General features: G+C 39.5%; 1 protein-coding gene across 1 annotated transcript; it reads left to right on the top strand.

Moving 5' to 3' along the window:
- The first annotated feature begins 2,093 nt into the window (after window positions 1-2,093).
- Window positions 2,094-11,673, top strand: LOC108714639 (protein SEC13 homolog). The gene is made up of 9 exons (XM_018259042.2): window positions 2,094-2,252; window positions 6,090-6,134; window positions 6,648-6,763; window positions 8,734-8,885; window positions 8,996-9,129; window positions 9,333-9,466; window positions 9,650-9,770; window positions 10,844-10,990; window positions 11,199-11,673. Exons 1-9 carry the CDS (start codon window positions 2,250-2,252, stop codon window positions 11,307-11,309), a joined length of 963 nt encoding a protein of 320 aa, XP_018114531.1. The 5' UTR covers window positions 2,094-2,249; the 3' UTR covers window positions 11,310-11,673.
- The last annotated feature ends 1,379 nt before the right edge of the window (window positions 11,674-13,052 follow it).

Here is a 13,052-nt window from a genome sequence, read left to right as displayed (position 1 = left end):
ACAGCACTCAATAATAAAATCCAGGTCCCACTGTGACATATTCAGTTACATTGAGTAGGAGAAACAACAGCCGGCCAGAAAGCAGTTCCATCCTAAAGTGCTGGCTCTTTCTGAAAGCACATGACCAGGCAAAATGAACTGAGATGGCGCCTACACACCAATTTTACAACTAAAAAAATTTGCTGCTTCAGGAATGACATTTTATATTGTAGAGTGAATTGTTTGCAGTATAAACAGTGTAATTTATAAATAAAAACTACATCATAAAAATCATGGCAGAACCCCATTAAGTATATCTATTACATTTTGATTTACATCTAATATATCCAGTTTTCACACAATAGAATACTAATCCGCCTTTGCCTTGCTAAGATCTTTTAACTTTATCATCCAAATTAACTCTAAGGGGCAGATTTATCAAGGGTCGAAGTGAATTCAAGGGAATTTTCGAAGTAAAAAAATTCGAAATTCAAAGTAATTTTTTGGATACTTCGACCATCTAATAGGATACTACGTTTTCGAATTTACTTTGAATTCGATTTAAAGTAAAAATAGTTTGAATATTCGACCATTCGATAATCAAAGTACTGTCTCTTTAAAAAAACTTCGACTTCAGTACTTCACCAAATGAAACCTGCCGAAGTGCTATGTTAGCCTATGGGGACCTTCTACAGCATTTTTCTAAGCTTTTGGAAGTCGAAGTAAAATCGTTTGATCGTACGATAAAATGGTTTGAATCGTTCGATTGAAAGTATTTAATCGTTCGATCGAAACGATTTTACTTTGACCGCAGAATACCCAAATTCAATGAAAAAAGTTTGAATTCGATATTCAAATTCGAAGTATTTTAATTCGAAGTATTTTTTACTTCGAAATTTGACCCTTGATAAATCTGCCCCTAAGGGGTAGGACTACATGGCTGACTTTTGATGTAATATAACCTTGTTCCTGTCGCATTGACTTGACACGTGCGTTTTGTCGCCCAGCGTCGGATTGCTTCAAAGTCGGCCGTGTAGTCCTACCCTAAGGGTTTGAAATCCTTCAGCGATGTAAACAGAACTTTGACAACTATGGTATGAATGTTCTTTTATAGAGACAGCCACAATCTCACTTGTAAAGCATGACAAAACTGCTGCTCTGCAATACCTTATGTATGCACAAAGGAGACAATGATTTCATCATTATTTTTTTTCAGAAAAACTTGACCATATAGGACATTATTTTGGTGCACAAATCCAAATATGAATTATTTCATAATACAGAGAGCTCACATAAAAATATGAAGAATGGAAATTAAAGAAATGTCTTTTAACTTTCACAAAAGAGAATGAGAATCCACTAATATTCTTTTTCAATATTTCTGCTCATTCCCATGGGGAATATCACAATTTACAGGATTTGGAAGAGCTAATACGCCATACTGATAGGGAATAAAGTAGGTATTTGCTGTCAATACATTTTTCTACAAATGGGCATAACCAATCATTCATGTTTTCTGCACTTAGCGCACTGCCCTCCAGTTGATCAAATTGCAGCTGTGCTCCAAATCATAGTTCACAGACCTGCATTCACAGTGGTGTAACTAGAAGTTTTGTGTGCCACAGCAAATTCAATTTAGGGCCCAAAATATTGATAAATTGGTCTATCAAAATGTATAAAAATTGCTCATTAATTAGGGCTTCATTGGGCCACTAAACTCCTGGACGCCCCTGCAACCGCAGGGTCTGCTTCCTCTGTAGTTATGCCCCTGCTCCAGTAAATACATTGCTGCCACATTTTCTGGAAAAAATACAGGCTTTCCTATATTTTTATGCATTTTTACAGGCCAGGCCAGTAAAATGCCAGTCATGAGGCAACTCTGCATTTCCAACCCAGGTAAATTCTCCACCAGGTATAGAGAATGGTTGATAAGCAACAGAACTGTTGGGTTATTATTCATTTAAATTACATTGATATTGTTGCTGAACTTTAACAACACATTCCAATTTGAGGGATTGCTTTTGACGTACACGTTTATATATTTTATTAGAATACGCCAGACGCATCACGTCATCACGCACGAAACTATGCTTGGGAACTACAAGGCCTACACCCGGAAGTGATGGTTGATGCAGCCGGAGCGGAAGCTGCGCTCTACACCCGGAAGTTGTAGTGAGCAAGATCCTGCGGAGAGCTTCCTGGAGCTGCCACGTCTGAGACTAGGGGAGAAAGTGATTCTGTAGCTAAGGAACCTCACAAGACCTAGGAAAATGGTGAGTTGTGTCTAACAGGCAGGCAGGGGTTGGTTCTTAATGAATGGAGCACTTTCGGGAGAGGGTAGCTGCTGCTTCCAGTGCTCAGTGCCTGTCAGCTCCCACAGTAGCCCTTCATTATTAAGATTAACTTCTCAATATCCTATGTAAATTGTCAGAGCGTAAAGTTGTCATCTTTACTTCAGGCTGGGCGTGGCCCAGAGGGCATGTATGTAATCTAGATCTATCAAATATGCCCAGCCTCCACCTGTAATCCAGGTAATTGTGGGGATTCTGGGAGTTGTAGTTCTGCTGTACTGCACGTTGGACGCTCCTGACTTCTGTATTATTTCTCTTTCAACTGGGGCCAAGGTTTTTCTGCAATGTTGTGTTCTTTTAGATTGTAAGCTCTTAGTAGCAGTGTCCTTTATATTCACACTTCTACTGTACAGAGCTGTAGAATATATATATATATACTACTACTACTACTACTACTACTAATAATAATAATATGTCAGAGGTCCACTGTTTTCCAGCCCCAGCCATGATGTGCCTGCATAAGGAATCATACTAATACCAGAGACGCAACAAATATAGGCTACTATATTCCTAAAGGTGGCCATAGACGAAAAGATCCGCTCGTTTGGCGACATTGCCAAACGAGACAATCTTTACCCGATATGCCACTAACGGGCATGGCTATATCGGGGGTAATCTGAACGTTCGATCCTATGGACGAAAAATGTCAGGACTCTCCACACACAGTCCGAAAATCGTACGAATCCTCGATTCGTACGATAGAATATTTGTGTCTATGGCCAGCTTTACTGTGCTTGTGCAGGAGATTCCTTATTGTACCCACAGCTGCTGAACTCAGTCATTGGTAGACTTTGTCCTTATAGGGGGAACTCCACAAAAACATAACTTAAGCTTTTTTGAAAAGTAAACATAATTTCAAGCAACTTTGCAATATACATCATTTAAAAAAAAATATGCAGACTTGACATGATTTTTAATGGTTTCTGACAGTTACCTAAGCCTAGCCCCCTGCTCTCCTACTGATCTGTCTGACTACTTTGCTGAGCTGACTGACTACTGTTACTTTGTATCAACAGCCATCTATCCTCAGCCTGCATCCTCCAAACCCCACAATTCCCTGCACACGTGATTCATTAAGGAAAGGAACATCACAGTGCAATGCATTGTGGGTTATGTAGTTCCTGCATGCTGTCTGTAAGATGTGGAGCAGTTGTTACAATTTGTAACATCAGTGTTTAGTCCCTCCTTCCCTGCCAGCATAGAAAATGAAATTTATTCATACTTAAAATAATGAAAAATAAGATTGTCACATGGTGCCCCTACTGAAGTACCCCCAGCCTGTGCAGTTTTCTGCTAAAAGAAACAACAGTCTGGGGTATTCAGGTATGTGATTATAACACTGGGGATGCCTTACAGGAATTGTCTCTGTATAACTGTAAGTGACCCAGCTGCAGACTTCAGAAAGTTTTCATTTGGTGCAGCTCTGAAAATAGTCATTTGAAAATAGTCATTTGACAAAACAGATTCACATACATTTATAAAGCATTGACATGTTCCTAAAGTCTAAACTGTACTATGGTATTCATAAACTATACAGATTACATACAAATGCAGACAGACTCAAGAGTTAAAGATGGCCCTGCTTGTAATCAAAGTATAGCTTAGTGCACTAAATAAATGTACCTGTACTTGATCCAAACTAAGATATAATTAATCCTTACTGGAAGCAAAACCGCCTATTGGCTTTATTTAATGTTTACATGGTTTTCTAGTAGACTTAAGATCCAAAATTATGGAAAGATCCCTTATCCGGACAACCCCAGGTCTCAAGCATTCTGGAAAACAGGTGACATACCTGTATTGGAAAGTTGCTTAGAACGATGTTCTAATTTTTTTGACAAATTGTTATTTTTGGGTTGACCTTTAACACCAGTGGCTCATTGTATACGTCAGTAACTATAGCAGCGAAATAGCAAGTTAAATGCTGCACTAGCTAAAGTAAACAACTCCTATAAATGCAATTTTTTCCTGTGGCTTAACTGGAGAATTTTGCCCGGGTGACACTGCAATATGAGGCATTTGAAATGAGGAAATTTCAAATAGTTGTCATGGTTTCATATCCTAGCACTGCAGTCCCTGCCTTCATTTTAGCAAGTGAGAAGCCTTTCCTCAGCTAATGTTGTTTACTTTGCAGATTAAAGAGTTTCACTTGGGGTGTAAGTTTGCTTCATTAATATAGTGTTTTGTCGCCAAGTAAAACTGAGTATATATATATATATATATATATATATATATATGTATATATATATATATATATATATATATATATATATATATATATATATATATATATATATATATATACCGTATATACTCAAGTATAAGCCGTGTTTTTCAGCCCCCAAAATATGCTGCAAAACTCTACCTCGGGTCAAGTGCAAAAACGGTCGCCGGCGTCTAAGAATAGTCGCCGGCGTCTAAGAATAGTCGCCGGCGCCCAAGAATAGTCGCCGGTGTCCAAGAAAACGAGACGCCGGCACCTCCAATGGGAGCAGAAACCGTCAATTTTTTGATTGAAACTTACCAGAAGCTGCTGCATTTCTCACCCTAGGCTTATACTCGAGTCAATAAGCTTTCCCAGTTTTTGGAGGTAAAATTAGGTACCTCGGCTTATACTCGGAACGGCTTATACTCTTTTTAAAGGCTTTACGGCTTTTTAAAGGCTTAGCGTTTTCCGTTGGTCGTGATTTTTAAAAGCAAGTCAATGTCTTTCAGCAACTGAAGGTTTCAGGCGATTTTGGCTTTGGATCGATTTACATCCCATAGTGCAACTCATTTCTTCACCCACACATGAAATAGAAATAATGTTCTACCTCCCTTACGTACCGGAAATGCATTTTCGCTATCGGCGTCGCATGTAGTCTTTGCTTGGTTTCTCAGCGTTCTTACTTGCTTACGACATGCTGTACTACGTCATACTATTGCAGCTGCTAACTTCCCTGTGTGTTTTGCAATCATAGATCTCAATACTTATGATTGGGCTTTCTATTTCGCTCAGAAAAGGTCTCTGCATTATGGGACGACAGGCGATTTCAAGTAGCATCGTGTGTGAAGTAGTTGGCGATTTACATTGTTCTCAATGAGATAAAACGATCGATTTGTCGATGAAACTCCTTTTTAAAATTGCGGGCGACTAATCTTCCTGTGTGCCGCTACCCTTAAAGCAAAGACGTTTAAGATAGTTGTAAAGGTTGTAGAATATGGAGCAGTGACAAATCTTCAAATGTTTAATGGTTCGAAGGTTAAATTGGACCATAGCAACGAGATGCTGTTACAAAGTGGAGAACTGCTAAATAAAAAACTAAATGATTAAAAAAATGCAATAAAAAATATACAAACAGGAAGAATCAGTTTCAGAACAACACTCTCTACATGACACTCAAAGTTAATATAAAGGTAAACAACCCCTTTAACTCCTAAGCTGCTCCTCCGGGAAAGGTTCTGTGCCCAAAACCAGAAAATTAGTAAAAAAAAAAAGTCTGCATCCCAAAATAGATTTGCCAATTGTTCAATTTGAATAATACTTTGAGAATACTGAGCTCGCAGTCTGCACTGCTGGAGACTGTCTGGGCGAGGAGCACTTTAAGCCTTTTCACCGAGTCTTCCCAAGATGTCAGCAGTGCGGTTCCAGTGCAACTCATTACACACAGTCAGGAGAATCCACCACCCTTGTGACCCTGTGCCCCCTCTGTGTTACTTTTATTGTGAGGCTGCACCTTCCCAAGTGCAATGTTATTAACTCTTCTCCTCTAATTGCAGGTGTCGGTGATAAACACAGTGGACACTTCCCATGAGGATATGATTGTAAGTTCCGAATCCTTTCTCACTCAATTCACTATACGTTTAGGCATACTTCTGATTGGATCAGAGGGATTTGTTATCTGTGTGTAAATTACAGAATTTCGTTTTAGAAAGGTGTCCTATGTTCTATCTAATGTATGTAGCCGTGCAGGTCAACACAACACTGCAGTTATGGAATCTGAATTTTAATACAAAACCTATAAACTGGATTAAATAAAACAAAGAATAATTTACTGCATAAACAAGTGTTTAATGAAAGATTTAAAGGGGAAACATTCAAAACTAACTACAGCACATTGACGCCCTTTAGCTTGTACTGTGATGTCGCTGAGAAATGTCTGAAGTGAATAAAAGCATAAGCAAAGGTCTCTCTTTTATGTGTAATACACAGGGATGGACTATTCAGAACATACAGTAACTGTGTCTTTAGTAGCTAAGGATAAACATATGGAGGTTCTATTTGCTCTACGATCAGTCGGATGCTTACGTCTTTCTTTTAAATGTCTTAACTTGCAGCATGATGCCCAGATGGATTATTATGGCATACGTCTTGCAACTTGTTCCTCTGATCGATCTGTGAAGATCTTTGATGTGAAGAATGGAGGCCAGATCCTGATAGCCGACCTGCGCGGGTGAGTGACAGAAAAGGTCGTTCTTGTCAGAGAATGTTCCCCTTGCCTCTCTGGCTTGTGCCTGTGGCAGTTCCTTGTTGCCGTCTCACCATGTCTGATCTTTGACAAGATGTTGCACTTCAGAGACAAACCTGTCTCCCAATATCTTTGATCTTTAAAGGGATCCTGTCATCGGAAAACATGTTTTTTTCAAAACGCATCTGTTAACACTGCTACTCCAGCAGAATTCTGCAGTGAAATCCATTTCTCAAAAGAGAAAACATTTTTCTATATTCAATTTTGAAATCTGACATGGGGCTAGATATTTTGTCAATTTCCCAGCTGCCCCCAGTCATGTGACTTGTGCCTGCACTTTAGGAGAGAAATGCTTTCTGGCAGGCTGCTGTTTTTCCTTCTCAATGTAACTGAATGTGTCTCAGTGGGACATGGGTTTTTACTATTGAGTGTTGTTCTTAGATCTACCAGGCAGCTGTTATCTTGTGTTAGGGAGCTGCTATCTGGTTACCTTCCCATTGTTCTTTTGTTTGGCTGCTGGGGGGGAAAAGGGAGGGGGGGTGATATCACTCCAACTTGTAGTACAGCAGTAAAGAGTGATTGAAGTTTATCAGAGCACAAGTCACATGACTTGGGGCAGCTGGGAAATTGACAAAATGTCTAGCCCCATGTCAGATTTCAAAATTGAATATAAAAAAATCAGTTTGCTCTTTTGAGAAATGGATTTCTGTGCAGAATTCTGCTGGAGCAGCACTATTAACTGATTCATTTTGAAAAATATTTTTTTTACCCATGACAGTATCCCTTTAATCATATAAAAGCATTCTTTCCTCATCTTTTTGAAACAGAATACAATCTACATTGTTAATGGTTAAAGTCTCAATTCCTTGAATTTGAAATTAGTCCATTTTCGGCAGGTGTTTTCATTATTTTGTCTCTCCTGTATATAAGAGAATCCTTTAAATCTGTTTTGCTGTAAAGAAAGCCGTTTCATCTAGTTAAAGGGATACTGTCATGGGAAAACATGTTTTTTTTTTCAAAACACATCAGTTAATAGTGATGCTCCATCAGTCTTCTGCACTGAAATCTGTTTTTCAAAACAGCAAACTGATTTTTTTATATTTAATCTTGAAATCTGACATGGGGCTAGACATATTGTCAGTTACCCAGGAGCCTTCAGTCCTGTGACTTGTGCTCTGATAAACTTCAGTCACTCTTTACTGCTGTACTGCAAGTTGGAGTGATATGCCCCCCCCTTACCCCCCAGCAGCCTAACAACAGAACAAATGGAAGGTAACCAGATAACAGCTCCCTAACACAAGATAACAGCTGTCTGGTAGATCTAAGAACAGCACTCAATAGTAAAATCCAGGTCCTACTGCGACACATTCAGTTACATTGAGTAGGAGAAACAACAGCCTGCCGGAAAGCAGTTCCATCCTAAAGTGCTGGCTCTTCTCTTTCTGAAAGCACATGACCAGGCAAAATGACCTTAGGTTTCTCACTACACACCAATATTACAACTAAAAAAAATACACTTACTAGTTCAGGAATTACATATTTACATTGTAGAGTGAATTATATGTATGTATATGTATAATTATATTGTATGTGTAAACAGTGACATTTAGAGACAAAAACAACACCAAAAGAAAATGTTGACAAATCCCTTTAAAAATAAATTGCAGCTTTCCCAAAAGTGTTCCAATTTGAGAAGGCTTAATGGAGAATGCAACCCTTTAATAAAAAAACCTGTGTCCCCACCCCACGTAGACCCCCCCCTCCCTCCTCCCCCTGGGAAATGCCCCATACTTTATACTTACCCCTTGGTGCAGAGTCAGGTGTTGGAGTTCCGGGGAACGGGTTTTTTTTTAATAAAGGGTTGAATTCTCCTTTAAGAGTGAGTGCACATCTCATGCTACATAAGACATAGTGCTGTGCACAATTCTTATACTGGTGTCTTGTCTGGGTTTCAGGCATGAGGGTCCAGTTTGGCAGGTTGCGTGGGCCCATCCTATGTATGGAAACATCTTGGCCTCCTGCTCCTATGACCGGAAAGTTATCATTTGGAAAGAGGAAAATGGGACTTGGGAGAAGACGTATGAATACACAGGGCATGACTCTTCAGGTAATGTAGTGTGTTTGAACAGATTAAAAATGTTCTCTACGGTTATATAAAATGCAGCCTTTCAGATATTGCCTGTGCTAATCAGTGTTTTTGCCTTACTCTCTATACAGTCAATTCTGTTTGCTGGGCTCCCCATGACTTTGGGCTGCTGCTGGCATGTGGCAGTTCGGATGGAGCAATCTCAATTCTCACCTATACCGGAGACGGGCCCTGGGAAGTGAAAAAGATCAGCAATGCACATACAGTGAGTAAAGGGCTTATTTAATTTATTATTGACTGTGGGATTGAATGCACAGCTGTCTGTGGTGTGGCTGCTTTATATCCAGCTGCAGAATCTGGGAATAGCAGAAAAGGTTTCAGCAGCCACTTAGGGAATGTTTGCAACGTGCTCTTTCATTCGGCCTCAGACTTGCTGTAACTTCATGACTCTTTCTCTTTTGTACTCAGATTGGTTGTAATGCAGTGAGCTGGGCTCCTTCTGTTGTCCCCGGAAGTCTTGTAGATCAGCCATCAAGTCAGAAGCCCAATTACATCAAGAGATTTGTGTCTGGCGGATGTGATAACTTAGTGAAAATCTGGAGGTAAATTCTCAGCATCTCACTGTAGTGTTATATAATGTGTCATCACTGTTCATCTCTGTGCAGAGCTGCAGTACTATTAGATGATGCTTTGTGTTGTTTGGTTTTATGACTTCAGTAGACTCTCTCATATCCAACCATTTTGGTTACATGTAAAAAGGTGCCGTTTTTATGCTCTGACCTTAGGGAGGAAGATGGACAGTGGAAGGAAGATCAGAAGCTGGAAGCTCATAGCGATTGGGTGCGGGATGTGGCCTGGGCTCCCTCCATTGGTTTGCCGACTAGCACCATCGCTAGCTGCTCTCAGGTGAGAAGCAACTTAGTTTGTTGCCATCAAATCCATTTAAATGGCTTAAAGAAAAATAAATCTAAGCTGCATAATTACTTTCTTCTTCAAAATACCAATGGTTGTTTATAAAGGAGAAGTAAAGCTACTAAGCAATTTATTGCCAATAGATTAGCTACAATAGTGCAAGCTATAAGACTATATTTATTCTGCAGAATGCTTTACCATACCTGAGTAAACAGCTCTAGAAGCTCTGTTTGTTTAGGATAACAGCTGCCATATTAGCTTGGTGTGACATCACTTCCTGCCTAAGTCTCTCCCTGCTCACTCATAGCTCTGGGCTCAGATTTCAGCAGAGAAGGGAGGGGGAGAGGAGCAAACTGAGCATGCTCTTGCTCAGGGTAATGAGATTTAAGCTGAAGGCAGGAAGTCTGATACAGAAGCCCATGTGTACACAATAGAAGGAAAGAAATGTGGTGTTTCTTTTGACAGAGGACTCAGAGCAGCATTACTTTCAGGGTTTACTGGTGTATTTATACAGACCTTTCTGATAAACCTTCTTAATTTTAACCTTTCCTTCTCCTTTAAGTGGTATTTTAATTATTTTCCTTTCCTCTCTTTAACCTGATCTGCTACTTGTTGCAGTGTTCAGAATATCATAGCTCTTAGGACACATATTATCTGAGTCTGCAAGGTATTTGCTGTCATATTATTTCTCATGTTTATGTGAACATCAAATAAAATATTATTTATTATTTGTATTAATTACCAATCAGCCTTATATTGTGACATTTCTATTCTATGTGTACTGTATATTGTGAGTGGGTCCCTAAGCTCAGTAAGTGACAGCAGCACAGAGCATGTGCAGTGAATCAGCAGAAAAGAAGATGGGGAGCTACTGGGGCATCTTTGGAGACACAGATCTTTACTGCTAAAAGGCTGTGGTTGCCTTGGGCTTGTACAGAAGCCCAAAACATAATATACAACATTTCTAGCTACTTCTTTAGTTTAACTTTCCTTGTCCTTTAAGGTGACCCCTTCCTCTTTAATGCAATCTGCCATGACTAGAAGCCTGTCTTGTCCTCCGTTTGCAGGATGGTCGTGTATATATCTGGACAAGTGATGATGCTGCCACCAACTGTTGGACTCCAAAACTGCTGCACAAGTTTAATGACGTAGTCTGGCACGTGAGCTGGTCCATTACTGCTAATATCCTGGCTGTGTCTGGGGGAGATAACAAGGTACTGTATGTTGTGTGTGTGCTGATCACAAAGGCTGCACAGTTTTGGTGCAGGGATCTCCCTATTGATTATATGAGTCTGTCTTCATAGAGACTTTTTTGGCTTCTGTTCTACTCACACTCACTTATGTTCTCCATCCCTTTAAAAATGAATTATTTCCCAAAAAACCAAGAACTGCTATAACTGGCTTTTTTCCTGTGCTGTACAGGTGACCTTATGGAAGGAGTCCGTGGATGGACAGTGGGCCTGTATTAGTGATGTAAACAAGGGACAAGGTTCTGTCTCCACCGTGACAGATGGACAGTTGAATGAGCAGTGATCATAAAAATGTGTCCATTTGAGTTTTGTAACAACTCCAGTCTTTTGAGTTACTTTGGCATCCAAAGGGTTCATTCTACCTGGACAATTTGCACAACCCCCTCATGTGCCACAGAGGACTGTACTTCGTCAGCAAATGGGAATAATTGTAATTTGTATTCTTTGGGATTTCCTGGTCTCGGCAACTTAAATTATCAGCAAAGTGTATTTTTCCAGTGACCAACTTCAGTGAATCTAAGCTAGCTTCTATAACACTAGTACCTATGTTAAAGGAAAACTATACCCCCCAAACAATGTAGGTCTCTATAAAAAGATATTGCATAAAACATCTCATATGTAAAACCCTGATTCATGTAAATAAACCATTTTCATAATAATATACTTTTTAGTAGTATGTGCCATTGGGTAATCATAAATAGAAAATTGCCATTTAAAAAAAAAAAAGGGCCGCCCCCCTGGGCTCATACGATTCACGGTGCACACAAACCATACTTGTTAGGTCACATGAGCCAATTAACAGACAGAGTTGTGTCTTTTGCTTCCAAACTTCTTCCTGTTACAGTTGTAGTATTTCTGGTCAGGTGATCTCTGAGGCAGCACAGAGACCATCACGTAATGGTGGCTCAAGGCAAGAGATGTAAAAAGGCAAGATTTACTTAAATATATATTCCAGTTTGGTAAGATTCTTTAATATGCTACTTAATTTGATATAATCTGTTGATTAAGTGTTCATTTTGGGGGTATAGTTTTCCTTTAAGGGCTGACCATTTAGCAGTGCAGGTAGTACTATCCCCTTATGCACATACCTGTTCTCCTTGAAGGTCACCTGAAAATGGCCACTTATATGGTAATGTCCTACCTCCTTCTCCCTTTCCAACAGGCAAGGCCTGTTAGAAAGGGAGGAGCTACAGTATCGGATGCTCAGACCGAGAACTTCATTCCAATGACTCCCCTCCCACTTACCTTAAAACTTCCCCTTCTACAAAAACATATGAAATAGAGTTGCATTCTCAAGCAGAAATAAAGGTTTATCCACATAATCCCACAAATTAAAAAAAAATGTTTTTTAGCTCTAGTTTGTGTTTTTTTTCTTAATACATTGTCAAACTAATGCTGAATCTATTTATAAAAATCTGACGTTCTCATTCATTTTCAAATATTTTTAATTAGTTTCACATAATTCATATATATTATATTCAACGTATATTTAAAGACTTCATGGTCCAGTCCACGGATTACAGTAACAATCCAATATTATCCGTGATGTCTCAATAATTAAACGTGGGAACATATAAGAGAGATGGACGTTGGGATGATTTTCCGATAGAAATTCCGAGCAGATGATTGGAGAGTCCAGCTTGAATGGAATTTGTAGTGGATGTCCTGCTGGATACTCCTAGACCTGTCGTTAGGGGGAATCCTTGAGCTCATGTATGATTGCTGGTTTTGATGGATAGGTGTCAACGCTATGCAGAAAGGTATTTGCGAATATTCATGCTTCCTTGCAGTAAGAGCCAATGTGCTGCACCTTGCATGGGATTTACCAACCTGCACGCTAGTTTGTGTCCATATTGATGCGTTACACACAAGCTGCAGTGAACACAACTTAGTTTGTACCTGTGGTTACGCGGAATTCTGGGGGGAAAATATAGGGAGGAAAAAAAAAATAAGGAAGTCTGCTGTATGTATTATGTAAGGTCACATGTGCTTTGCTGTGGGTACCCCCTGCTTTCCTTGATGGCAC

This window comes from Xenopus laevis, chromosome 4L, assembly GCF_017654675.1.
Source record: "Xenopus laevis strain J_2021 chromosome 4L, Xenopus_laevis_v10.1, whole genome shotgun sequence".
NCBI lineage: Eukaryota > Metazoa > Chordata > Amphibia > Anura > Pipidae > Xenopus > Xenopus laevis.
The sequence above is the reverse complement of the archived record's forward strand: the minus strand, read 5'-3'. Positions and strand labels throughout refer to the sequence as shown.